General features: G+C 46.5%; 2 protein-coding genes across 3 annotated transcripts; both read left to right on the top strand.

Annotated features, from left to right (window-relative positions):
* Positions 1 to 199: 199 nt before the first annotated feature.
* Positions 200 to 10,959, top strand: LOC308477605 (uncharacterized protein; the record flags this gene model as incomplete). The annotated part of the gene is made up of 3 exons (XM_081006338.1): positions 200 to 289; positions 6,031 to 10,607; positions 10,933 to 10,959. Exons 1-3 carry the CDS (start codon positions 229 to 231, stop codon positions 10,957 to 10,959), a joined length of 4,665 nt encoding a protein of 1,554 aa, XP_080862464.1. The 5' UTR covers positions 200 to 228.
* Positions 10,367 to 27,259, top strand: MUC4 (mucin 4, cell surface associated). 2 transcript variants are annotated; one of them, XM_081007412.1, is made up of 11 exons: positions 10,367 to 12,729; positions 14,437 to 14,570; positions 15,550 to 15,714; positions 16,152 to 16,307; positions 17,574 to 17,704; positions 18,988 to 19,076; positions 21,135 to 21,314; positions 22,573 to 22,722; positions 23,675 to 23,794; positions 25,356 to 25,403; positions 27,069 to 27,259. In XM_081007412.1, the coding sequence occupies exons 1-11, from the start codon at positions 11,136 to 11,138 to the stop codon at positions 27,071 to 27,073; spliced, it is 2,772 nt and encodes a 923-aa protein (XP_080863538.1). In that variant the 5' UTR covers positions 10,367 to 11,135; the 3' UTR covers positions 27,074 to 27,259. The 2 variants fall into 2 exon arrangements, with proteins under 2 accessions (XP_080863538.1, XP_080863537.1); XM_081007411.1 differs by having other exon boundaries at positions 25,353 to 25,403.
* The last annotated feature ends 733 nt before the right edge of the window (positions 27,260 to 27,992 follow it).

Here is a 27,992-nt window from a genome sequence, read left to right as displayed (position 1 = left end):
GAAGTGAAGGTCTTGCAGGTGTTGGGGGGGTTTGAGGGGGAGGAGGTTGGCTTATTAAATTCAGCCCCTTCCAGCCTTCCTGCAAAAGGGGGGGGGGGATGGGAGTGGTCAAGGGCTTCCAGCCCACGCACGCATATCCTATAAATGACTGGAATCTCCTGAGAGGCAGTCCACGCAAGTCCTGCCAAAGGACTGAGTCCCCCTTAACAAATTCGATTTGCTGGGCAAATGGGGAGACAGAGAGGGATGCTTTGGGCCCTGGCAGGTTTCTGGGCATGGCTTCTGTGCGGTAAGTTTATTCTTTTTTTGGCGGCTCCCTGTGAATCTGCTCCAATTAGGATCAAGAGGTGGAGGCAAGCTCAGCCAGCCTAAGATATTAAGCTGTGATGCAGAGTGAAACATTTTCCTCTGGACGAAGAGGAGAGCTTTCTGCTTGCATCCACACACCAGCAATAACAGGCCACAGGTTCTGCTGTACTGGTGCTGCCTTTCCCTGGTTTCTCTCCCAAATTTCTTTAGACTCCTGTTTAGTCGGCATCCACTGGATTCGCTTGCACAAAGCCTATGCAGAGGATAGTGTCTAGACTATGTCCGATCTTTACTGCACATTCATTCTGGTTTGTTTATGGGGTGATTATACAGGAATGCAAGGGACACGGGTGGTGCTGTGGGTTAAACCACAGAGCCTAGGACTTGCCGATCAGAAGGTCGGCGGTTCGAATCCCCGCAATGACGGGGTGAGCTCCCGTTGCTCGGTCCCTGCTCCTGCCAACCTAGCAGTTCGAAAGCACGTCAAAGTGCAAGTAGATAAATAGGTACCGCTCCGGCGGGAAGGTAAACGGCGTTTCTGTGCGCTGCTCTAGTTCGCCAGAAGCGGCTTAGTCATGCTGGCCACATGACCCGGAAGCTGTACGCCGGCTCCCTTGGCCAGTAAAGCGAGATGAGTGCCGCAACCCCAGAGTCGGTCACGACTGGACCTAATGGTCAGGGATCTCTTTACCTTTTTATACAGGAATGCATTGAGCATTCATCCTGGTTTGCTTGCGTTTCTCCATCCCACACTTTCTGGTGCATTCACTGTCACTTTCCTACCAGCAAACAGTCTGTTGCTTTTTTTAAAAAAAAGTCATATTTGCTTTGCGCTTGAATCCCTGCTACAAAGCAGTGGCAGTCTGAATCCTCCTTTCATTAAAAATACATAGCTGTGGTTGGGGGGTGTACTACGACCTCAGAATTATTTTCATTAATTCCTGCTAAATTTGTATTCTTTTGGCAATGTGTGCGCCAAATCCAAGTTCCTCTTGACAGCTTCAGTGTTCTGCATCACTGTGGAAAAGCACTGGTTTGGGTGGAAGTTGTCTGTCCTGGAGTGTCAACACAAGGGGGCTTGTGAAGAAGGCGCAGCAGAGACTGTACTTTTTGAGAATACTAAGGAAAAACCATCTTCCGCAGAAACTGCTGCTTGCCTTCTATCACTGTGCCATTGAGAGCGTGCTCACTTATGGCTTATGTGTGTGGTACGGAAGCTGTACTACCCAGGACAGGATGGGGTTGTGCAGGGTTGTTAAGGCAGCAGAGAGCATTGTTGGCTGCCCACTCTCCACCTTAGAGCAGATTTATGCCACAAGGTGCCATAGGAAGGCACTGGACATAGTAAAAGATCCATCGCATCCTGGTCACTGTCTCTTCGAGCTCTTGCCGTCGGGACGGAGATACAGGACGATGAAGACAAGAACGAGCCGTCTTAAGAACAGCTTCTTCTCCAGAGCTATCTCGGCCCTGAATGGGAAGCCCGGACTTTGAAAGTCATCTAATCTCCCTTGCTGTATTATACTGTATTGACTAATTAGTGTTTTTATGGAGCAGTCAAGTAATTTCGTTGTCCCCGAAGGGGGCAATGACAATAAAGATATTATTATTATTATTATTATTATTAGTAGTAGTAGTAGTAGTATTATGTTGTTCAACCCAGTGGCTGTGTAGTAAACAGAAGATACCTAAGAGCAACAGCACGACACTCTCCTCTCCTCCTTCCCCCAAGTAACTCCTTATGAGTTACTTAGCGAACTTGATATAGAAATAGGTGGAGAAAATGGACTTGGACTGGGGAGAAAGTCAGGCAAGGGACTGCTGCCCGAGGGAGGGTTGGAGGAAGAAACTTGATTCTGTTTGCATTTTAACAAGAAAGCACCTAAACTTCACTTCTCGAACCAATACACGAAGTGAAACACAATTATCTTGCGGAATGCACACTTCTCCGATTTCCACAATGCCGTCCTCCAACCACGTGATGTGCACAAAAGTACATATATCAGAGGAAAGCATGCATAGAAATGCATATAACATATATGTCAGGGCAAGCTGCACTGATGAGTTTTCATGAGGTTTAAAAAAATAAGTAAATCACAAACTGCTGTGGAAATCTGGAGAACGGAATTCAAGATTGGAAAAATGAGAAGCTGAGATTGGCAGGTCTCATCCATCCGTATTCCAGGGTTCGGAAGAGTCTAATTGACGATTAATGTTTTAACTGAAAATGAATGTGTATCACCAACTTTGTTCAGGGAAGCAGCTCTTGCGATGATACGCTGTCAGAAGGGAAGCTAAGATTATGGCAAAGATAAAATGAAGTCAGGTTATACCACATCCCACCATGTTAAGGTAATAAGAATAGGAGGCAATCTTCCTCTGTATCTGTGTTTTGCCGGCAATTGGAAACTTTCCTTTCTGAACAAGATTGTGAGTTGGGGCTGGTGTTGCTTCAGGTACTCATTGTGGGTGTTTGTGTGTTTGTATGTTGTTGTTTTTTCTCCTGCTGTTTTAGTTTTCATAATTTGTGATTTCATAGAATTGCAGAGTTGGAAGGGATCCCGAGGGTCATCTAGTCCAACCCCCTGCAAAATACGAATCATACACTCGGTATACACTACTAAACTGGTTGGTCCATAATAAATAATAATAATATATTTTTATTTATACCCCGCCCTTCCTGGTTCAGAAAACCGGGCTCAGGGCAGCTAACAGCAAATTTAAAACACTTAATTGATGCAACAAAAAACAGCATAAAATACAGTATAAAACGTGAATAACAATAAATTCAGAATTAAAAAATCAATTTAGGGGGGAAATCCATCCAATAAACATTAGATGATCACCAGGGCTAGCTGGCTAAATTAGTCCTATTTGGGCCAGCAAGGAGACCAGGGTTCTGATTCGGTATAAACCAGCAGTCCCCAAACATTTTCAAGCCACTGCCATAAACACATCCCTTGCGCCACCTAACCTATAGCAAAAATTATTCATAAAAGCATTTTGCACAACCCACTAAGGATCATGACCTTCTGTGCAGAAATAAATCCTCATAACAAAAGAAAAAAGTTTTAAAGCTTTGCTTGTAGATACTTGGTTTAAGCGCTGCAAAAAAAATAAACAATATATTGTCTTGGTTGTTTATTTCCATTCCTACATAGATTGATCCCTCAATAACATATCTTTGCCCCAAACCAGTATTCCAGCTAAAAATCAAAAGAAATCTGACACCTCTTTTTATCCTGTATTTTTATCTTGTGAACCACCACCCTGAGATCTTCTGAGAAAGAGCAGTATAATAATAATAATAATAATAATAATAATAATAATAATAATAATAATTCACAGCTTGCTTGAATTTTGGCCAGTGCCCAGGGAGATCTGATCTGTGTGTCCTTGGAAAAAAACAGTTTTGTGTCCTTGGGAATCCTATCCAAAAACCCATGACTGAGTCATAAAATCTAGCCTATCCCACCGTTGCTATGGAAAAACACAAGCCTTCATCATATGATCATGTTTTTCACAGTAACTTAAATGCAATTACAATTATACACCATTTTATGTAACACTGAATGACTTTAACAACAAGTGGTTCCCAAAGGGGGAAGTGGGATTACCTAGGGGTGCAAATGACTATCAGAATTTGAAAAGCTGGTGTCTCTGGATCAAGTTGAATTAATTGTTGAATTAACTGCACTCAGTGGTTTGGACTGTATTTTAAATAGCCATGCAATTAATTGTTTAATTTTATTGTGTTATTGTCTTCTTCAGTGGGACATGCAAACTGCTGTTTGGAATAATGCTATTTTCATAGGGTAGGGGACATTGGGGTTGAGTTTATGGAACCCAGGGGGTGTTGACCTGACAAAAATCTGGGAACCGCCAGTGACACACCTACATTTGGGGGACCCTGAAGCATGGGCTGTCATGGGGGCCCCTTCGCAACCAGCAATGGGGTCTGGGTAACCGCTGTTATCTTTCTCAATGGGGTCATTCCACGACACATCGCCACACCTTTGCATCATCTGTGCTAATGACTCTCAAATTTTGGGATTGTTGAAATATATACAACCAAAAAATTAATCAATTTGATGCAAACAGTTGCAACTCAAATTGGGTATGCTCGACCCAAAAATTCTAAGCGATGTGGACTATAGTTGCTTCTGTTTAGGGAAGCTTTTAATGTTTGATGGACTACTGTATTTTAATATTTTGTTGGAAGCCGCCCAGAGTAGCTGGGGAAACCCAGCCAGATGGGGGGGTATAAATAAATTATTATTATTATTATTATTATTATTATTATTATTATTGGGCCTCTTTGGGATTAAGGGCCATGAAGCTTAAACTTCATTAGTTTCATAGTAGATACATCCTTGGAAACCTCTGAGCTAAATGGAAGCTGCATTTAAATTGAATCTGAAAATAAAAACCACATATCCTCCAACATTTCTCTGATGAAAATAGGGACATTCTGTTCTATTATTGGGACGCGGGTGGCTCTGTGGGTTAAACCACAGAGCCTAGAACTTGCCGATCAGAAGGTCGGCGGTTCGAATCCCCGCGACGGGGTGAGCTCCTGTTGCTCGGTCCCTGCTCCTGCCAACCCAGCAGTTTGAAAGCACGTCAAAGTTCAAGTAGATAAATAGGTACCGCTCTGGCGGGAAGGTAAACGGCATTTCCGGGTGCTGCTCTGGTTCACCAGAAGCGGCTTAGTCCTGCTGGCCACATGACCCGGAAGCTGTACGCAGGCTCCCTCGGCCAATAAAGCGAGATGAGCGCCGCAACCCCAGAGTCGGCCACGACTGGACCTGATGGTCAGGGGTCCCTTTACCTATTCTATTATTATTATTATTATTATACCCCACCCATCTGAATTGGTTGCTCCAGCAACATTGCACAACTTCCAACATAGATAAAAACATAATAAATGGATATCAGCCCCGCTCAAGGCATGACGGACAACAGCAACAACCGGGAAAAGTTAGACATAACATTTTACAAGGACAGGAAGAAACATCATGGACAGAATAAATGTCATACACAGGAAGAACAATGATACAGTACAGTGTGAGATCCTCACTTGTAGTCTTGCAAATCATTTAATGTGTCAACACGAATAGAAGTTATAAATATTGCAGCTGTTGTATAAGGGCTTATTATTATGACTGGAATGTCATTGAAATCAATAAGATTTTGGAATGAAGAAATAAAGAAAATCATCAAATCATCAATTCTAGGACATGGGGGACCACCTGATCTAAATTATATAATTTGGTATTTGAATGATTGATATTAGTAATTGTATTGTAAATTGGCATTGTTATATTGAGGCTATCATTGGATTATACTTGAAAAATCAATAAATATTATCAAAACACACACATAATAAATCATTTTAAAAATTCCATATACAGGGCTGCCTTCAGGTGTCTTCTAAAGGTTGTATAGTTCCTTATCTCCTTGGCTCAGGGGTCACATAACTCCATACCCCCTCCCATTTCTCCGATGAAAATAGGGACGTCCTAAGGAAAAGCGGGACATTCCAGGATCAAATCAGAAACCAGAACGGCTTCTGTAAATCCAGGACGGTCCCTGGAAAATAGGGACACTTGTAGGGTCTGGAACCTCTGACTCTTTTACAAAGCAATCTTGAATGACAGACAAGTCCTTTGTTGATGCAAATGTGTAACTTTCCATCTTACTTTTGTCAACTCCTTGCAGCGCCTGGGAAAACAGTTGCCGTCCCAGTTCCCACAGAATGGGAAGAAGGAGAGCTGGCCGACTTCACCACCACCAGTGATGGCCTTTCCTGGGGCACAGACAGTGACTATTTCGAGCCCACCATGCTTCCGACCACAGAGGCGCCTGTCTTCACGGAGGAAATCCAAGCCACAGAATTCTATACTTCTAGCCCTCTCCTTGGGAACCCAGAAGGAAACCTGAGTTCTATTAGCTCAGCGAACTCTTCCAGTCCCGTGGAGGAAGAAAGGTCAGGTTCTCCGTCGGCCTCCACTCTTGCAGGAAACGTGGCCTCTTCCACCGATGGTCCCAAGAACCCAGGAATCACACCTGCAGGAGGGAACGCCAAGGAAACGACAGATGTCCATGCCGAAGAAAAGGCCGTCTTCCCGGCCAAGAAGAACTCTTCTTTGGAAGAAGGGACAGCTAAAACAGCTGCAGTGGTGTCTAAGGAAGCAGCCACACCAGTCACCTTGCTCTCTAAGGAAGAAGAGGCAGCTGAATCCCCCGCGGAGAGGACTGAAGAAACATCCATGGCGCCCATCTTGCTTTCTGCTTCTGCCTCTGAGCAGCCTGGAGGAACAGAGCTTCTCATGGAGTTGGAGCCCAGCACAACGAGCACATCTCTTCTCAGCGCAACCGGCGGTGAAGGGATACGGGCATCTCCCTCTGAAGAAGGGGCAAACAGCGTTGCTTCTGACGAAATGAGTTTTCCGCCACCAGCTTCTGGAGACGAGGAGGCAATGGACGTGGACACCGGGGGAAGCGACGTGGGTTTCCAGCTCAACCCCACCGTAGCTTCGTGGGAGGAAACACCAAACGTCATCCCAGAAGCAGATGAGGAGACTCCAGAGCTTTATCCAGATGCTGGCAGTGAAGCTGCAACCCCGTCCTTGAGCCCAGGAGCAGACCCTTCCAGCCACACAGAAGAGCTGCCTGTAGAAGAAGAAGAAGCTGCTCCTGCTGATGGAAGCTCTCCTCCACCACCTCCAGAGGGAGATGCTGTGACGCCACCTCCAGAATTGCCCCCATCTGGTTCGTTGCCGTCTGATGACACAACTGCGGAGTCATCAGAACCCGGTGAGCTTGCTGCAGTTTCCACTCAACTGCCTTCTGCTGATGAAGCTGCTCTGGATGTAGAATCTGCTCCTGGAGAAGGAAGGGGCGATGCAGATAGCTCTCTGTCTGCAGGAGAGCCCGAAAGCGATACGGAGGCAACTGCAGTTCCCTCTTCTGCAGGCCCAGAAGTTGGCCCTGAAAACACGGCCGATGTGCCCGCTGGAGAATCAGAAGACCTGCTGAGTGCAGAATCGTCCAGTTCCCTTCCAGTAGATGAGTCCACGCTAGACAGTCCACCCGGCATTTTATCTCCCAGTGATGCTCCCTCTGAACCTTCACTGAGGATGGAAGTGTCTTCTCCTGCTGGACTCCCATTGGGGTCGGGTTCTGCTTCACAGTTCCCTGAGGATGGTGAGAACCAGGCATCTTCCACAACTAACGAAGAGGCAGAGGAAGGTTCTGGAAGCCCAGACAGCAACAAGGAAGCATCTTTTGCTTCAGTGTCTCCAGAGCAAGGACCAGCTTCTTCAGGAACAGATGTCCCTGCTGGAGAAGAAGTTTCTACAGACCTTGCCAGTGGGGCAGCCTCCCCCTTGAATCCTGGTGTGGAAACAGATAGTTCAGAGGTGGCAGAGAATGAGCAGCCCACAGTATCAACCCAGAGCGAGCCCTCTTCAGATATGACCGCCATAAATTCAGCTGGGGTAGCAGAGAAGGTACCAGGGACTTTGCCCGACACCAAAACATCCCCTCCTTCTCTCCTGGAGGATGAAACAGCATCCGAAGCTCAGGGGTCATCTGAAGAAACACCCTCTCCTATGTCTCTTAGTGTTACACCTTCTCAGAAGGAGGAGGGAGAGATCTCCCCCAGCGAAACACCTGGAAAGGTTGGTTCTTCTCCTGAAGGCAGTGAGGCAGCCACAGGACCAGATGTTGTATCAGGATCAGCCACAATTGATGCTGTCACACAGACGAGCAGCGAAGGCCAGAGCGAGACAGACTCCCCACTCTCCAGCATGGAGCTTATCCCACCTGTGGGAAGATCAGAGATTTTGGACACTGAAGAATCTTCAGATCTGTCACCTGCAGAGGACATGGTGGTAACAGATCCATCGGGAGGACAAGCCACCTTCCCCTCCACATCTCCTGATGAGTCACCTTCTGGTCCCTCTGCTACAGATGCAATGGAAGCTCTATCAAATGGACCACCTGGCTCTCCACCTTCCTCCCACCTACCCCCAGAAAATGACATGGGGACAGGCTCAGAGGTCACCACGGGGCCAGAGGAACTAGGACATTCTGCTGCTGTGAACAGGGAGGAAGCATCTCTTTCCCCAGTGTCCACCGCAGAGCCTGAACTGGCTCCTGCAGAAACAGAGGCCGCTGAGGATGGAAATGTTTCTGAAGACCTAGGCAAGGTATCAGCCTTACCCTCCAGAGAAGAGACAGTAGGAGCCACCTCAGAGGCAGCAGTTGATGAGGAATCTCCTTCAGATAGCAGCAGCTTTCTGGACGAAGTCAACACTCAGCCCCCAGAGCCACAGCTAGGTCCAGGAAGTGCAGAAGAGAAGAGTCCACCAAACTCTGCAGAGTTGACAGATGCAGAATCTGGAGATCTTACACCCCTTCCTGAGAGTGGTGGAAAATCAAAGGAAGCTCAAGAGTCATCAGGAAAAAACCCCTCTTCTGCATCTTCTTCTGGGTCCTTCAGTGTGGAAGACGAAGAAGGCGAAGCTTCCTCAAGCCCAGCTTCTGACAACCTTGGTCCTTCCCCCCAAGGCACTGATGTTTTAGAAGGTAGCAGGGATGGTGAGGGCAGCACTGGATTGGTTGAAAATGAAGTAGCTGGGACAACCAACAGCGGGGGCCAAGCTGGAACGGATCTCCCACTTACAGATGCAGAAATTGGCCCCACTGAAAGATCAGAGCTGCCTGCAGGACCACCAGGAGCTGTGGCTGATGGAGAAACCCCAAGTCAACCGCCTGTAGAGGATGGCGAGACATTAGTAGGAAACACAGCCTCAGGAGAAGAATCTCCCTTAGTCACCCCAAGCGAAAAATCCCCCCCTTCCATTGTTTTTGAGCCTTTAGGAGCTGAGCCTAGTGGGTCCACTAGCTCTCCAGTCTCCTATCAGCTGTCTCCAGATGTTGCATTAAATCCAGGCTCTGCAACTTCTGAGGAGGCTCAGGGATTGGAAGATACTTTTAGTATGAAAGGATTGGATTTGGTTCCAATAGACATGGGGTCACCATCGGCCTCCCCCTCCAATGATGGGATAGTGGCTACTGACTCAGACTTGGAAGGTAGTAAGGAGTCTCAACTCTCTCCAGAAGATGCTGCAACAGCAACAGATGAGGGAGCAGAACCATCTGAAGGCTCTTCCATTGTCGGCGGCAAGGAAACATACTTGGCTCCGTCAGCCTCAAAGCCACCAGTTTCCTCTTCTTCCACTGAAGAGGTGAAAATTGATGGATCACCATCAGTCGATAGCGAGGAGTCTACTCTGTCTCCAGATGATGCAGTGAGAGCAGGACCTGTCACTTATGAGGAGGGAGAAGAATCAGAAGACATCTCTGCTGAAAGTGGAAAGGAACCATCGTTGTCTCCATTGGCCACAGAGTTACAATCAGCAACTGCCTCCACCGAAGGCGTGGAAACTGCCATCTCTGAATCAGAAGCCAGTGCAGGATCTCAACCATCTCAAGATTCTGCAGGACCTGGAGCTTCTGAAGGTATAGAACAGTGGGAAAACTCTTCTGCTGCAAGTGAGCAGGAAATGCCTTTGGGTTCATCGGTTGGAGAATCACCAAAAACATCTGCAGGTGAAGAGGTTTCTGAAGGACTTGTTGAAGGAAGACCTTCCCTCTCCACTGAGTGGGTGGATCCTGCCAGCTTTGAGAAGGCAGAAGGGAAAGGATCTCAACCACAACTAGTTAATGCAGGAGTGTCCAATGGGGAGGAACCATCATCGACTCCATCGGCTGCAGAGCCACAGTCAGACTCTCTGTTGACTGAAGGGGTGGAAATGCCCAGCTTGGGGCCTGCAACTGACACAGGATCTCAACCATCTGTAGATAGTGGAGCAACAGCAGGGGCTGTAGCTTCTGAGGAGGGAGAAGAATCCTCTTTGGCCCCAACATCAACAGAAATACAACCCCCTGGAACAAGTGAAGAAGTTTCTGGAGGGCTTAGCAGTGGAGAATCTTCCACCCTCCCTGAAGGTGTGGAAACAGGGGCTGTAGCTTCCGAGGAGGGGGGAGAATCCATAATAAGTGAAAAGAAATCCTCTTTGGCCCCATTGGCACCAGAGTCACAATCCTCTGGAACACCTACAAGTGAAGATGTTTCTGGAGGGCTTGGAGAATCTTCCACCCTCCCTGAAGATGTGGAAACACCTATTTTGGAGTCAGCAGCTGACACAGGATCTCAATCATCACCAGATGGTGCAGCAGAGGGTGTAGCTTCTGAGGAGGGAGGAGTATCAGAAGACGTTTCTCCTGTGAGTGGGAAAGAGCCATCTTTGCATGCATTGCCCACAGCCTCACAATCTTCTGGAACATCTGCAAGCAATGAGGCTTCTGAAGGACTTGGTGATGGAGATTCCTCCCTCACCATTGAAGGGGTGGAAACAGCCAGCTCAGAGTCAGCAGCAAGCAAGGCATCCCAACCATCACTAGATGATGCAGGAACAATAGTGTCCAATGGGAAGGAAGCATCATCAGCTCCATTTGCTGCAGAGTCACCATCAGACTCTCTGTCAACTGAAGAGGTAGAAACGCCCAGCTTGGGGACAGCAACAAATGCGGGATCTCAACCATCTGCAGACAAAGCAGATACAGCCGGGGATTTAGCTTCTGAGGAAGCAGGAGAATCGGAAGACACTTCCACTGTGAACGGGAAGAAGCCGTCTTTGGATGCATTCTCCACAGCATCACAATCTTCTGGGACATCTGCAAGCAATGAGGTTTCTGAAGGACTTGGCGATGAAGAATCCTCCCTCCCAACTGAAGGGTTGGAAACGCCCAGCATGGGGACAGCAACAGATGCAGGATCTCAACCATCTGTGGACAATGCAGCTACAGCAGGAGCTTCTGAGGAGGGCATGAGTGGGAAGGAAGCATCATTTAATCCATTGTCCACAGAATCACAATCCCCGGGAACATTGACAAGTGAAGATGTTTCTGGAGGACTTGGTGATGGAGAGTCTTCCCTTCCCGCTGGAGGGGTGGAAACTGCCAGTTTGGGATCTACAGCCACCAAGGGATCCACCTCTTTCACAGAGACAGTCCTGAGCCCAGAAAACATAGCAGAGCAGCAAGAAGAGAAATCTGGGTCAATAACTGGTGCAGAATCTTTCCCTCAACCCTCTTCTGTGATTGACAAAGCTTCAGGAGGAACCTTGTCTTCTGCTTCTGCATATTCTGATGAGAGCTTGGCCACCAATGTAGGGGATAACCAAGTCTCTGGCATTACAGAGTCTTCACAGCCACTTCCAGGAAGTGGAGATGTTAGTGACAACATGGCAGGTCTTGATAATACAGGAAGTTCGGAAAAGTCTGTAAGTGGACAGCCTGCTCCTTCTAACAGTGATGTCCTGGCTGGGTCAGATTCTTCCTCGCCAGGGGCAGAAGTCAGCGCAGAGATTCTAAGAGGAGATTTGGGGACTGGTCCTGGGTCCTTGAATGGAGAGGAATCTCCATCTGCCTTATCACCCCCCAGTAACACACTGCCCTCTGGACCCGCCAACTCATATGTCAAAGGCACAGGAAATGTCATTGCTGATGGCTCATCTTCTCAGAAGGTAGAGGAGGCACCAGCTGGCGTAGAAGCAGGAAAAACAGACTCTTTCCCCTCTGATTCAGAGACCCAAGAATCCAGACCTTCACCCAATGGGCTTTTGAGCTCTTCCACGGTGTCCGAAGGGAGAGGCGATGCAGACAGCTCGGTTTTGGCAGCTAACAAGGGTCCAGCCACCACATCCACTGCTGGTGGAACAAGTTCTTCCCTGTCTAGCACACAACTGAGTCCAGCGAATACCCTGAAACTGCCTTCTGGGGCAGAATCAGGACCTGAGATCAAAGGAGGGACGTCTCCTCTGTCCTCCAAGTCTGAAGACCCAGGAAGTGTTAAGCCCATACTTTTAGGAAAACCACCCATGAAGCCATCATCTCCCGCTGGTTCCAGCATCTCATCCCTGCCTCCTTCCTCCGCCCAGAGTAAGCCAGCTGTCGGTGTGGGCAAAGACACATCTGGCAAGAGCAAAGCATCCTCCTCCGCAGGGAAAGCACCCAGCTCTGCCCTTGGAACGTCCAGCAGCAGCTCTTCAGTTTCTAAGCCCACGAAGTCGGGGTCTTCAACCAGTTCCGGCATCTCATCCCTGTCTCCTTCCACCACGCAGAAAAAGCCGGCTGTCGGCGTGAGCAAAGTCGCACCTGCCAATAGCAAAGGAAAACCAGAGGTCCCCCTTGCCGCCGCAGGAGATACTAAATCCTCAGAAGGCAAGACAAAGAAGCCCAATTCAAGGCCCCAGAATTCCAAGGACGGGAAAGCATCAACTGCCAATAGAAACTCAGCAAAGTCAGGCCGCATCTCTGCAGTTCCAGCTCCTGTATCATCACCAGGTGAGTGCATTTAATATCTCCTTGTGATAAACTGGAATCATAAAATCATAGAAGTTGGAAGGGAGCCCAATAGTCATTTAGTCCAACCTCCTGCAAATACTTGGCTCTGTGAAACAGCGATGAGCTAAGACAGTTCTCTTCAGCCTTTACAAGACCAGGGACCCGTCTTTAGCCCAACCATGAATTTGGGGACTCACTTCTTAATGCCATGTATTTATTTATTTTTTACTGAGACTAGGGCCCTGCGGGACCTGACATCTTTCCGCAAGGCCTGCAAGACAGAGTTGTTCCACCAGGCCTTTGGTCAGGGCCCAGCCTGACTCCCTCCTCTGGCAACCTGCACAGAACTTTGCTTAACGGTTGCCATTAATTTGATTTTAATTAATTTTTATAATGAAATGTTTTAGAATGTTGGATTATTTGATTGTTTGATTATTTGTTTGTTGTTAGCCGCCCTGAGCCTGGCTTTGGCTGGGGAGGGCGGGATATAAATAAAAATTATTATTATTATTATTATTATTATTATTATTATTATTATTACTGTACATGTGCACAGTGGTAGCATTAGGTCAAGGCTGCGTGATCCAGCTGTGCATCCCAACTCACCAGCTGAAGACCAGAACTCCAGGAGGCATAGGGTTGTAGTCAACCGAGTTATACCCAGAGTACATCCATTAAAATTAATGGGCACAAGTCACACCTGTCATTTTCAATGGATTTACTCTGAGCAGGAGTAGTATTTGACAAACAGCCTACTGGGGGGGGGGGGGGATTCAACAGAGCACTAAGCAGAGAATAAGCATTTGCTCATACTTCACCAGTATAAGCATTTGCTGATGGAACTATCTGCCCTCTCCTCCCCCTGTATGCTGTTCCAGTCAATTGGGGGGGGGGCATGTGTGTGGGAGAAGGAGATGGAGGAAAAGAGGGGTGAAAAGCCCCATTACTATTAACATGAGGCTGCATTTTAAATTGTATTTTAACCCGTATTTTAATAAACCGAGTTTTGTTTGTTTGTTTATCCCCCCATTATATTTTATTGTAATTTTATTGGTGTTAGCCACCCTGAGCCCGGGTCTGGACGGCGAGGGCGGGGTATAAATAAAATTATTATTATTAATTATTATTATTATTATTATTAGAGGTTCTTGTGCGACTTAGTTGAATGCATTTCACAGAATTGGGGAGATGCCCAGTGCAATGGTGTCACCAACATGCATTGTTTTATAACAGAGGTGACAGGAAAGACCCCCCCCCCCGACTGGTGGTAGTTCCATGCTTCTTACAGTGTGTGGCATCTTGTTACTTATAACGATAATGAATTTATTATTGCACCCCACCCATCTGACCGGGTTGCCCCTGCCACTCTAACAAAATATAAAAACACCACGATATACTGCCATCCACACAAGGGAGAGACTTCCACTTGTGCAGCAGGACCCGCGTCCTCTCCCCACTTTGCAGTCCCTCCTGCGGCCCCCCCAAATCTTGGGGGCCCCTCTCATTGTGGATCTGTGGGGGGAAGCAGGAGAAGTCTGCTCACAGAGTCTGGGTGATATTACCAATTGTCTAGTTCAGTCTCAGAGACATAGACACGGTTGTAGTCGCAGGTGAGGGCCAGAATACAGGATGCAGGTAGTCTCTGGAGGGATGGGAAGGACTCGTCGGAAGATCCACCTTGTAATGTTCTTGTGTTTTGATGTGCAGTGGCGTCCCTCTTCCCATACGGAGCAAGTGCAAACGACAAAGAATACGTTCAAAGGAAAGTGGATTTCAATTCGCCTCTGTTCAAGCCCGAGATTGGAATCCCACTGGGGAAAACACTGCGTAGCTCCCTCTATGTGAGTCTTTATGAAATATACACGGAGTCGAGAGTGGATTTCATGCTCTTTATTCAGCTCATAGTGGTGAGGAGGAATGGAAGTTCCCCAGAAGGTCTGCTTTAAATACATTATTTACACAATGGGCCCCACGTGATTGGCTAATTCCGGGATTCACCTGTAGGCCAATCAGGTTACGGATTCACTTCCACCTGGAGCTGGACTGGGTGGCTCCTGTGGACCAATCAGACTGCTGCATTCTGGATCCTATTGTTCTAGGACCAATCAGACTGCTGCATTCTGAATCCTATTGTTCTAGGACCAATCAGACTGCTGCATTTTGGATCCTATTCAACTCAGTACATAACACCTACCCTCCCCATTTATTTCTGCCATGTCTTTCAAAGAGGCAGAGGGTCTGGATGGGCAGACGGGAAGCAGGATGACCCCACACTCCTTGGCACTCTGGCAAATTTGCTTGGCTGCCACTTGGAACCTGGAAGGACTGCCAGAATATTTTAAGGGGTGTGGTAGATTGCTTACCTTGTCAGATATATATTGCCCGTTTAACCTTTGTAGCACCAGGGGGGTTTGTGGACCCAAGTTTGGATAAACTTGGCAATCACTAGTACATACTAAACACACACAAAAATCGAGGCATTCTAGGCTGAGATGCTTCTTAGCATTGCAACTGCCTGTGTGCATCCCTGGTCTCAGTAGCACAAATTTATATAAGCAACATTTCCTGTGGTCCAAGCTGTGGTTGATGGAATACTTTTGATACATCTACACTATTTGGATCAACTGGGCCACAAGCAGGCAACTTTCACGAATGCCCGTGGTGCTTCAAAGGGAAAATGTAAGCAACAATCAGAACGAAAGTTTATATTTGACACACATTTACAATTAGAATTTGCCAGAAAAATCAATTTCTGAAAGCAGAACTTCATCTACTTTGCTGCATCTTGCCGGTCTTCATTTGCACCTCTCCTTCATTTAGTTCACAGACAACGGACAAATTATTTTCCCAGCTTCTGATAAAGATATTTCCAGCTATCCTAACCCACCTCCGAAAGGATTTAATGGCCGTGAGAGAGTGCCAATGATAGCCGTGTTTTGGGACAATGCTGATTTCTCCAGAGGCAAAGGAACCATCTTTTACCAGGTGAGCATTTGGGGTGGTTTATTATATCTATACAGTGGTACCTTGGTTTACGAACTTAATCCGTTCTGGAAGTCTGTTCTTAAACCAAAGCATTCTTAAACCAAGGCGTGCTTTCCCATAGCAGCGGGGGACTCGGTTTACAAAAGGAACACACTCAACAGGAAGTGGAACATGTTCTTAATCCAAGGCAAGGTTCACAAACCAAAACACCTACTTCCAGATTTGCAGCGTTCTTAATTCAAGTTGTTCATAAATGAAGCTGTTCTTAAACCAAGGTACCACTGTACTAAGATGCTCATAAGTGTTCATAGGTGGAAACTTTGTAACTTCAGATGTGGTTCTGGAGCTACATGTGTCCTTGTGTCTTATTTCCATGGCATAAGTTTAAATGTGTGTGAGAGATTCCCATTTGTAATACACTCCTCTGTTGCATGCAGGAATATGTTACGCAGACCTCTGCAAAACACCCCGTTGTCCGTGATGTGGAAGCAAAGATTCAGCAATATTTGAAGTGTTCCTATTCAGCCACCTGGACACTCAAGATCACCTGGCTGAAAGCGCAAGCTTACCCAGCGCAAGGACAGAACGGCAGAGTGAGTTGTCTCCAGCAATAGAACACTGCATTTTACTGTACTTTGGTATTCTAAGAAAGATCCAAGTAACGCTTTTTAATGAAGTGCCTTCTTTTAAGAAGCCTTGCAAATATATTCCGTGGCATCTTGTTTCATTATTTTGTAGAATCCTAGAATTGCGGAGTTGGAAGGGACCCCAAGGGTCATCCAGTCCAGCCCGCTGCAATGCAGGAATCTCATCTAAAGCATCCCTCCAGCCTCTGCTTTAAAATCTCCAAGGAAGGAGCAAGGGTGCCAATTTGAATAAAATATTGGGGGGTGGGTGTGTATGCCATTTGAATAATAATAATAATAATAATAATAATAATAATAATTAATAATAATAATTTTTAATTTATATCCCGCCCATCTGGCTGGGTTTCCCCAAGACACTCTGGGCAGCTTACAACATATAAAACACAACAAAACACCAAACATTAAAAAACAAGGTATCCTATACAAGCAACAAACAAACCAATAAATCAATAAAAACCAATAATAACAACAACAATAATACTAGTACTCCTTGCTGATGCCTATCAACTTGGGGGAGCAGCCCCCTCAAATATTTTATTGGGGGGGTGCAAAGGGACCTTGGCCCCTAGGAGTTGGCTCCTATATGAAGGAGACTCCATTCCACTGACTGTTCCAATGTCCAACAGCTCTTACAGTCAGAACATTCTGCCTGATGTTGAGTCTGAATCTCCCTTCCTGTAACTTGAATCCTTTGGTTCAGATCGTGCCCTCTGGAGCAGCAGAAAACAAGCTTGCTCCCTCTTCCATGGGGGACATATCACCTCTTATATTTCATGGGTCTGCCATACGTCTGGGATTTTCTGGACATAGCGGGCAGAAATTTCAAAAATTGGTCAAAATGTCTGGGAAAACCTGGTCGTATGGCAGCCAATGCTGATTCTTTGGCGAATTCCCTAAAAAAATAGCTCAAAACCTCATTCTTTTTTGGGAGATTTTGCAAAAAAAGAAAAGAAAGAGTCATTCTTGAGCAGGATTAGCCAACATGGTGCCCTCCAGATGTCAAAAGGAGATGGAGAGAACTTATTTTAAAACAGCAATTTCAATTTGACTTGTGGGTGGCTGCTTAATATGCATAGACTTCCCTATTCCTTTTTTATTTGTGAAGGTAGAATAAGAAACGCCACTTTATGAAAAGTGCTTCCTGAGCCTTGAATGTGCACCTGGATAGTATGGTGGGAAAACTGTCTCACCTCTTATTTATGTATCTTCCAGACCAACACTTACCAAGCCATCCTAACCACTGATGGATACAGAACATACACGCTGTTCCTTTATCAAAACGGTGGAATGCAATGGGATTACAGAAGAATCGCTCCTGCAAATGTGCTGATCGGGTGGACCAGGTATGTGCAGTTCCTTAACCAAAGGGACATGGGTGGGCGAGCCAGGAATAGGAGGATTTGTCACTGATGGTCAAACCCCCCATTGCCATGATTCAGAGATCTGTGCATGTTGAAATATGCGTATGTTTTGGATAGTGGCAGCCACTTGAGAGAGGAAAGGAATGTACACCTGGAACTGCTTCCTCCATTGGACTGAATGGAAAATTTTCAGATTTGCCAATTAATATATGGGACATAGGTGGCGCTGTGGGTTAAACTACAGAGCCTAGGACTTGCCGATCAGAAGGTCGGCAGTTCGAATCCCCGCGACGGGGTGAGCTACCATTGTTTGGTCCCAGCTCCTGCCAACCTAGCAGTTTGAAAACATGAAGTGCAAGTAGATAAACAGGTACCGCTCTGGCGGGAAGGTAAACGGCGTTTCCATACACTGCTCTGGTTTGCCAGAAGCGGCTTAGTCATGCTGGCCACATGACCCGGAAGCTGTATGCCAGCTCCCTCGGCCAATAAAGCGAGATGAGCGCTGCAACCCCAGAGTCGTCTGCAACTGGACCTAATAGTCAGGGGTCCCTTTACACACACACACACACACACACACACACACACACACACACACATATATATGGATGAAGAGGGAGACTTTGGCTCTTGCACATGGACTTGAAATCATGGGACCAAACTACATATTCAAAAATTTCTTGTCAAAAGTCCCAACCAGCGCCGGATTTACATATAAGGTAAACAAGCAATAGCTTAGGGCCCCACTCTCTTGGAGGGCCCTCCAAAATTTAAAGGGAACAAAAGCTGGATGTACATTTCCAAAATATAAGATAAATTCAACAATTACTTTGATAAAATACATATTTTGTTATGTGCAAATGGCTTTAGATACGTATTAGGTCCATAAATTACCATATAGGATATATTCAACACAAAAAACAGCGACAATTTCTTATTGACAAAGGACAGCTGGATATATAAAGGGCCCCATTACCTTCAGTAGTTTAGGGCTTCATCAAATCTAAATCCGGCCCTGATCCTAACTACTGCTTTTTACACCTTTACAAACAGCAAGGGGGGTGGATGAGTTGGTTATGACTACTGTGAGATGTCAAGCGTGTGGAAGGCTAGTTCTCCCAAAATGTAATGCGGTGATGGTCTCTTCTCTGAAAGGATTGCATTCAGCTACTTGAGATCTGAACGATCTCCTGGTTTGAGAAGGGAAAATATTGTGTATCCTTGGAAAGATTAAAAATCCACTTTATTCTTCTTCTTTTATCTCACAGCGGTGACGGATATTTTAAAAATGACGACCTGATGACTAAAACGCCAGCTGAGAAATACCGGCCAGATCAAACCGAGGGCTACAACACAGGTATGGTCGACGCATCGAAAGAAACCCACTAGCACAACAAACGAGATTCTTGTCCGCCTGTGAGGCTGCAAAGGGGTTCAAGAGAAAAGGGGTTCAAGATACTTGCATTGCTCCACACACCTATGCCTCTGGCCCCACTAATAATAATAATAATAATAATAATAATAATAATAAATTTTATTTATACCCCTCCCCGGCCAGAGCTGGGCTCAGGGCGGCTAACACCAATAAAATCACAGTAAAAACATAATAGGGGAAAAAGAGAAGGGAGGGGGAAAAAACAATTTAAAATACAGGTTAAAATGCAATTTAAAACGCAGCCTCATTTTAAAGTAGCCGATAAATCACAACTGACCACAACTGACATGTGGCCCCCTGAAGGTTGCTCAGAAGGCCACCCCCCCCCCTGATATCCTGTCAGGGGTCTGAAAGCCCCTTTGCATTTGCAGAAAGCAAAACTCATACCCTCCAACATTTCTCTGATGAAAATAGGGATGTTCTATTCCATCAACATCATTATAGCCAATTTATTATTTATACCCTGCCCAACTGACTGGGTTGTCCCAGCCACCTCTGGGTGGCTTCCAACACATATAAAAACTTAATAAAACATTAAACATTTTAAAAAACACCTTTTCTATACAGGGCTGGCTTCCGATGTCTTCTAAAGGTTGCATAGTTATTTATCTCCTTGGTTCAGGGGTCGTGTAACTCCGTGCCCTCCGACTTTTCTCAGATGAAAATAGGGATGTCCTAAGGAAAAGCGGGACATTCTGGGACCAAATCAGAAACTGGAACGGCTTCTGTAAATCCGGGACTGTCCCTGGAAAATAGGGACACTTAGAGGGTCTGAAAACTAGAAGCTTCTAAACCAGGGGTAGGCAACCTAAGGCCCGGGGGCCGGATGTGGCCCAATCGCCTTCTAAATTTGGCCTGCGGATGGTCCAGGAATCAGCGTGTTTTACATGAGTAGAAAATGCATCTCTGGGTTATTTGTGGGGCTGCCTGGTGTTTTTACATGAGTAGAATGTGTGCTTTTATTTAAAATGCATCCCTGGGTTATTTGTGGGGCATAGGAATTCCTTCATTCCCCCCCCCGCCCCCCCAAAAATATAGTCCGGCCCACCACATGCTCTGAGGGACGGTGGACCGGCCCACGGCTGAAAAAGGTTGCTGAACCCTGTTCTAAACAGCCTCCTTCAAATGTGCTTTTGTTTTCTGGTTCTAGCATTGGGGTGCAGAGTTGCAACCTTTGGCCTTTAAGAACACAAGGAGAGCCTGCTGGATCAGGCCAGTGGCCCACCTAGTCCAGCATCCTGTCCCCACAGTGACCCAAAAGATGCCCCTAAGGGAAACGCTCAAGCTGTGTGAAGGAGGACTTCCTTTTCTCTGTCCTTCCAGCATTCAGCTTCCTTGGGTGCCCACGAATTTTAGCATCGTGAGAGAGAGAGATAGAAAAAGCTTTGCATCATTTCGTGAACTTCTATTATGTCTTCTCTCACTCACTTTTTCTTTAAACGACAAAGCCCCAAATGCTGCAACCGTTCCTCGAAGGGGAATTCCTTCACCCCCTTGATCATTTTGGCTGGCCTTTTCTGAAACTTTTCGTAGCAGTTAAGAGTTTGGATTTGATATCCCACTTTATCACTACCCGAAGGAGTATCAAAGCGGCTCACAATCTCCTTTCCCTTCCTCCCCCACAACAAACACGCTGTGAGGTGAGTGGGGCTGAGAGACTTCAGAGAAGCGTGACTAGCCCAAGGTCACCCAGCAGCTGCATGTGGAGGAGTGGGGAAGCGAACCCGGTTCCCCAGATTACGAGTCTACCGCTCTTAACCACTACACCACACTGTTAAAAGCTTCTCACTAAAATTGTGGTCCAGGTCAGGACGGGAGTCCCAACACACACTTGGATTATTCCGTTACGTTATACCAGGATGATGGCAGAGATCTGGAAGGAGTTCGATAGACTTAGGGCAGCTAAGTGGGGATGTACCATAAGTAAATTAAGCTTCACGCCCTTGATTTCCCTCCTGTTTTCTTGCACCCTCCTTCCAGGTGTGCGTGGTCTCTGGATATACAAGCTGGACAGCCGCATCCGGGTGAACTACAGGCAGCGGTGCCTCGACTGGCTTAGCCATGAGGGGCAGCCATCTGCCTGGAGCAAGGACCTGCCTCCCTGCCCTTGCTCTCTGCAACAGGGGCTGTCGGACGATCGCTTCTCCCGCAGCAAAAAAGGTGCGTGGCCAGCCCTGTGACTCGGACACACTGCTTGGATTTAAGCCAATCTCGGACCACTGAATGCATTGAAAGCGGCTCTCCAGTTCGGTTGCTGTGTGGCTCAAATGACGTCGACCCCATAGCTCCATGGCGAAGCACGTTTTCGTGCAGCGTCCACCCCTGCGAAATGCAAGAAACCTTGGAGAACCACTGTAGACAATGCTGAGTGAGATGGACCAGTGTTTTGGCTTGGTGTAAGGCAGCTTTAGGGACGCGAGTGGCGCTGTGGTCTAAACCACAGAGCCTAGGACTTGCCGATCAGAAGGTCAGCGGTTCGAATCCCCGCGACGGGGTGAGCTCCCGTTGCTCGGTCCCTGCTCCTGCCAACCTAGCAGTTTGAAAGCACGTCAAAGTGCAAGTAGATAAATAGGTACCACTCTGGCGGGAAGGTAAACGGCGTTTCCGTGCGCTGCTCTGGTTCACCAGAAGTGGCTTAGTCATGCTGGCCACATGACCTGGAAGCTGTATGCCGGCTCCCTTGGCCAGTAAAGCGAGATGAGCGTCGCAACCCCAGAGTCGGCCACGACTGGACCTAACGGTCAGGGGTCCCTTTACCTTTAAGGTAGCTTTGCATGCCCATCCATTTCTCTCTGCATTGTCATAATTTCTGATGCCCCTGCATGGGTCCTCCTGCCTTGTAGATAATTATTATTATTATTTATTATTTAAACCTGGTCCATCTGGCTGGGTTTCCCTAGCCACTCTGGGCAGTTCCCAGCAGAAGATTCAAAATAGAATCAAACATAAAAATCTTCCCTAAACAATGCTGCCTTAAGATGTCTTCTAAAGGTCAGATAGTTGTTTATTTCCTTGACATCTGATGGGAGGGCGTTCCACAGGGCGGGCGCCACCACCGAGAAGGCCCTCTGCCTGATTCCCTGTAGCTTTGCTTCTCACAGTGAGGGAACCGCCAGAAGGCCCTCGGAGCTGGACCTCAGCGTCCGGGCAGAACGATGGGGGTGGAGACGCTCCTTCAGGTATACTGGGCCGAGGCCCAATATACCTGAAGGTATGGCCTATCAGTGTTGTGTAACAATGGAGTTGGGGGATGTTTATGTTTGAAGCAGTGATCCATGGTGTAAGGATAGAGGTGTACAAGAGGGGTCTTTTCAGCTGGGGAAATTTGAAGGGTTTAAGAATGGTGCCTTTTTTTTCGTGCACACCCGCCCCCTCCTGAAGATCTGCAACACAGAACTAACATCTTTAACCTTTGCAGGTTTGCCGGACTCTCGCTTAACCATGCTGTATTCCTCTGCCCCAAACAAGTACGGTGCTGGGGTCCGGTGTCTTTATAACAGCAAAAACCAGCTTGTGGAAGGTCACCAGGAAAGAGTCTGGAAGGGTTTGAGAAGCTCCCCCAACAGTGGTAAGCTGTACTTTTGGAGGCTGTGCAACGGTTATCTGCCTGAAGATACCCACAAGTTATCAAGTTAACAAGAGGTTGTAGGTGTTGGTGCAGGAGGAGGGGGAAATGTAATATATATATATATATATATATATATATATAAATGGAGGATTCCCTGGGTGACAAGTTCCAGGTTTAGGGCAAGTACTCTATGGTGAGAGAACCCCAGCAGAGATTTAAAATCACAAAGTGTGGAACTATAGGTTGTTAGACCTTTAAACTATGCCTTTGTGAGCTCCAAAACTTCCCTCTTCCCCCAGCATAGGAAAAGACCACACGTTTTGCAAGTTTAAAAACTGTTTTACTTACAAACTCTTCAAAGGTCAGGTTCATGTGCTTTTCCATACACCAGTCAGAAAAGTTGCACAGGCAGTAAAACCTGACCTAGTCAGAAAGTGGTAAAAGTTCCTAAATTATGGGCATAGGAACACAAGAATGGCTTGAGAGAGCTGAGTTCATCAGGGAGACTGGAAGGGAAACAAAGGTTTGATTATCTAGTTCCTTCCAAGGTGATTATCCCACAGTAGAACGCAAGTGTTTGTATCCTTAACTCTAGTAGACGATGAAAGAACACAAGAGAAGCCCTACTGGATCTGGCCAATGGTTCATGTAGTCTAGCATCCTGTTCTCATACTGGCCAGCCAGATCTTTGTGGGAGACCAGCAAGCAGGAATTGAGCGCAAGGGCACTCTGCCCTCTTGCCATTTCCAGCAAAAGATATTGTGCGGCATAGAGCCTCTGATTGTGAGGTATAAAACGGCCATCGTGACTAGTGGTCATTGATAACCTTATGAATCTCCCAGCAGAATCTCCCACCTTCTGTCCAAGTCAGGCTCTTGGTCTGAAATATTTCCAAATCAGGCTCTGATAATTTCCTTTCCTTTCCTTTCTTTCTCGCAATTCCTGTCTGCAGACGAAGAGTTGAAATTATATGACTGGTGCTGTAACCAGGCGGGAAGCCTCCAGTTCTGTGATAAGTACAGCCAGAAAAGGCCAAAGATCGGCTGTGACGGATACAGGCCTCCAATCCGGGGTGAGCACTCAATCTTTGCAAGGCAGGGACTGAGTCCTTGGGATCAATAGCAGACGGCGTTCATTCATTCATTCAGTCATATCCACAGGATGCAAAATGGATTGCACACATGTTTAGATGTGTGCATTTTTTTTTAGGGGGGTTCTCTCTCTCTCATGCATAGTTTTTAAGTTTTCCTGCACCAGTACAAAGAACAAGCATAAACAATGACATAAAAATAAAGGATATCAACAAAGCATGTCAGTGCACAACATCGTTTTGTCCTCACGACAGCCCAAGGAGGCTGAGCGACTCTGAGCTGCCCAAGGTCAGCCCGTGTCAAGCGTGAAAGTTCCCCTCTCCCTTCAGTAGCTCACAGATAAGAATTAATGAGCAGTTGATAGATTTTGTTGTTGTTTAGTCGTTTAGTTGTGTCCGACTCTTCGTGACCCCATGGACCAGAGTACGCCAGGCACTCCTGTCTTCCACTGCCTCCCGCAGTTTGGTCTCATGTTTGTAGCTCCGAGACTCATGTTTGTAGCTCCGAGAACAGTGTCCAACCATCTCGTCCTCTGTCGTCCCCTTCTCCTTGTGCCCTCAATCTTTCCCAACATCAGGGTCTTTTCCAGGGAGTCTTCTCTTCTCATGAGGTGGCCAAAGTATTGGAGCCTCAGCTTCACGATCCATCCTTCCAGTGAGCACTCAGGGCTGATTTCCTTAAGAATGGATACGTTTGATCTTCTTGCAGTCCATGGGATTCTCAAGAGTCTCCTCCAGCACCAGAATTCAAAAGCATCAATTGATAGATTTACAGTCCTTTTATTACAGCATCATGCTGCAAGCACAGACAACCCTTCTCAAGGAGATCAGTTGCCTTCTCTGAACCCTCATTCCAATGCAAGGAGCACTCCAATGGGAAGTTCCTCCCCCTCTCTGCCTCTTTTGATCTCTGATACATTTGGACCTCCGAGTCCGTGGCGAGGGGTGGTGGTTCCCCCATACTATCAACTGATGTGTCTCCCAGCTGCCCCCTCCCTTCTGGCTCCCTTGTCATTATCTCGTAGCTGGGTAACTCCTCCCTAATCTGTTCAGCTTCTAAGTCTGTGTCTGCCTCTCTCTCTGCTTCTGAAAACGCTGGAGGCGGGGGGCACACAAATATTCCCCCTCCTCTTCCGAGTGGAGTTGATCCACCTGTGACTGCATTCCCCAATCTTCAGATCCAGACCATTCCCTGACAGCCGGAGATTTTTTATGGCTGAAGGACAAGTTGATCCTTCATTTCCAACCTCTAAACCAGACATGAGTTGAAGGCCCCAATGCAGGGGTAGTCAACATGGCGCCCTCCAGATGGACAGGAGGGCACCATTATGCTGGCTAGCCCTGCCCTACTGAATGCACTGGGTGCATGTGTGGCTCTGCAGAGAAGACCAGCGTTCTCCAATATGTGGGGCCTGGGCTCCAGCTGAGCTTCTGATTCTTATTTCTGTTGGTGAACCCTCTGCTGTCACCAACATACAAATCAGGTGGATATATTGCATGGCGTTGGCATAAACCAGTGTTTGATCTTTTTTTTTAACAGCAGCGACTTCATCGGAAGAGAAGGTGGACAGCAAATCAGAGGAAGAAAGAGGTAAGAATGGGTGGGGTGTGCAGGAATACAGGGGATTTGGTGTGCATGCACATTTTTGCACATAACCTGTGCTTCATGTGTGGCATTTTTCTTGCTTCCAAGTACACAGAATGTTTGCACTCAGTGAGAGAAAGCTTTTATGGAGAAGCAATGCGGTCCAACTTATTTAAGGGCAAAGCACCTTTTTACCTAGGCTTGTTAAGAACCTTTTATTTTAAATATTTTTTATTGGTTTTTGCAAAAACCAAATTTAAAATAATGAAAAGAAAAAACTTTTAACATATCCATATATGAGGTGCTCTGAATCTCGTGATTTCCCTCCCGTCCCCTGCATGGGTCCTTAAAATAATTTTTTTCTAAACCTACATATCATTCAGTTTTCATCTCTCTAAGTTATCCATGTCTTTCGTTTCTTTACAAGTTATTTTTAAAGTCCAGCTAACGTTTTTATTTGTTTACAGTGGTCTCCTAAATAAGTTGTGAATTTTCCCCATTCTTTTTAAAAGTTATTATCTTCTTCATTCCTGAGTCTCCCAGTCAATTTTGCCATTTCTGCGTAGTCCAGCAGTTAGGCTTGCCATTCTTCCTTGGTCGGGACTGTTGGTTCCTTCCATCCTTGGGCTAGTAGCATCCTTGCAGCTGTTGCCGCATACATAAACAGTCTTTTCTGGTCTTTTGGGATGTTGGCACCTGTAATTCTTAATACAAAGGCTTCTGGTTTTTTGACAAATGTTATTTTAAACACCCCCCCCCCCCCAATTCATTGTATATCAATTCCCAAAGAACCTAAGATTTGCTCTGCTAGTCGAGACCAAGCTCTGTCTAGTCAGACAAGCGCCCTGGGGCTGCTCGCAAGTTGGGCATAAGGATAACAAACCCCGCTGAAATGAACACGAAGGAGCTGTGAAAGGGCACGGGATCCCCTAAGCAAGGAGACTTCGTTAGCATAATACAGGACTCAGCAGTTGCCATCTCAGGGTTGTTATTCTCAGATAATCACCTCGGTCTATATTCCATTCCTTAGAAACTTTATCTGGGGTTCTTTGGTAAAAAGAGGGGTGAGGGGGGAAATTTCGTTCTGCCCAGACGCTGAGGTCTAGCGCCGAGGGCCTTCTGGCGGTTCCCTCATTGCGAGAAGCAAAGCTACAGGGAACCAGGCAGAGGGCCTTCTCGGTAGTGGCGCCCGCCCTGTGGAACGCCCTCCCATCAGATGTCAAAGCGATAAATAACTACCTGACATTTAGAAGACATCTTAAGGGAAGTTCAGGGAAGTTTTTAATCTGTGATATTTTACTGTATTTTTGGTTTCTATGGAAGCCGCCCAGAGTGGCTGGGGAAACCCAGCCAGATGGGCGGGGTACAAATAATAAATTATTATTATTATTAAATGCAGCTTCCTGGTCTTCTTTTGCAAAGGGAAGAGCATTCCAGGGTTCATGGGGGCACCGTAAACCTTGCCAAAACTGTGCAAATTGGCACGTACCAGGGTCATCAGCAACACACAGGGGAATAGGCAAAGATTTCCCAAAAAAATCTGAGAATCAGAAATAGAATTAATTGCCTTTCTCCAGTTAGTCAACATCACCATGTTACCTGTCACAAGGCAGAGATTATGACGTTTCTTTAGAAGCAGATAATGATGCTCCCACTTTCTTTACCTTCCAGATTGAGATCTCCTCCTCCTCCTCCTCCTTCTCCAGACCTTGTTTTGCTGCAGATCAACGTCAATGATTCGCCCACCGGACACCTTTTTGCTCCTCTGTTTTATGCAGGAGCTGAATGGGGAAACGGCTTCCAAATCCGTTCAGGCTGAAATGATCAACTTTGCTGAATAAAATGCCTTCAACACCTCGTTACTTCTGTCTGCAGTTATTATCCCAGTCGTAATGCTGGGAAGGATCAAGGCCCTTAAGCATGAGGAGAACCTGGGGGCAAGAATAGGGATGGGCAGAGCGGCCAATTTTGGTTTCTTGTTCTTTCCAGCCTTAGATTCTTAACTCCACCTTTCCAGGCCAGTATGTGATTTTATTTGAAAACGGAAAAAAGTCCTCATGAAAATTCACCAGCATCTTCGTAGAATCATAGAATCGTAGAGTGGGAAGGGACCCCAATGGTCATCTAGTCCAACCCGCTGCAATGCAGGAATCTTAACTAATGCATCCATGACTCTGCTTAAAAACCTCCATTCCACATCTTAGTGTGAATTTCCCCTAATATTTCTAATGCAATATTGCCTAATATACACATTTTTGCAAGCATTTTCTCCCTGTGTGACACATTTTTAATGTGATGTTCACTAATAGATGCATTTTGGGGGACACTTTCCCGTAATATGCGTTCCTCCCTCCAAAATATTTGGTTAGAGAACTGCATCACACAATTCTATGGAGGGTGAATATGCGGTTCATGTTAAAATCCAAAGCGAATTCCTCCACCATCCATAGTAAATGGGAAGAACACATAACCATTTCAGCTACACATCCTTAAGCATTGCTACAGGGGCTGTGCCAAAGGCAGAAAAGGAGGGCAGAGTCTTCTGAGGTTGCAGGAGACCACTGGGTGGTGAAGATGGAGCAACAAAGGTCACAT

The sequence above is a fragment of the Podarcis pityusensis genome (assembly GCF_964106645.2).
Source record: "Podarcis pityusensis genome assembly, chromosome: 5".
Lineage (NCBI taxonomy): Eukaryota > Metazoa > Chordata > Lepidosauria > Squamata > Lacertidae > Podarcis > Podarcis pityusensis.
This window is presented reverse-complemented; position numbering and strand designations above follow the sequence as displayed.

What these genes read in the sequence shown, in the direction of transcription:
- MUC4 (XM_081007411.1), top strand. Translation starts at nt 11,136, where the DNA reads ATGGGGACAGCAACAGATGCAGGATCTCAACCATCTGTGGACAATGCA. An exon ending in GTGCTGATCGGGTGGACCAG is followed by an intron (nt 17,705 to 18,987) that starts GTATGTGCAGTT and finishes TTTATCTCACAG; the next exon opens with CGGTGACGGATATTTTAAAA. An exon ending in AACCGAGGGCTACAACACAG is followed by an intron (nt 19,077 to 21,134) that starts GTATGGTCGACG and finishes CCCTCCTTCCAG; the next exon opens with GTGTGCGTGGTCTCTGGATA.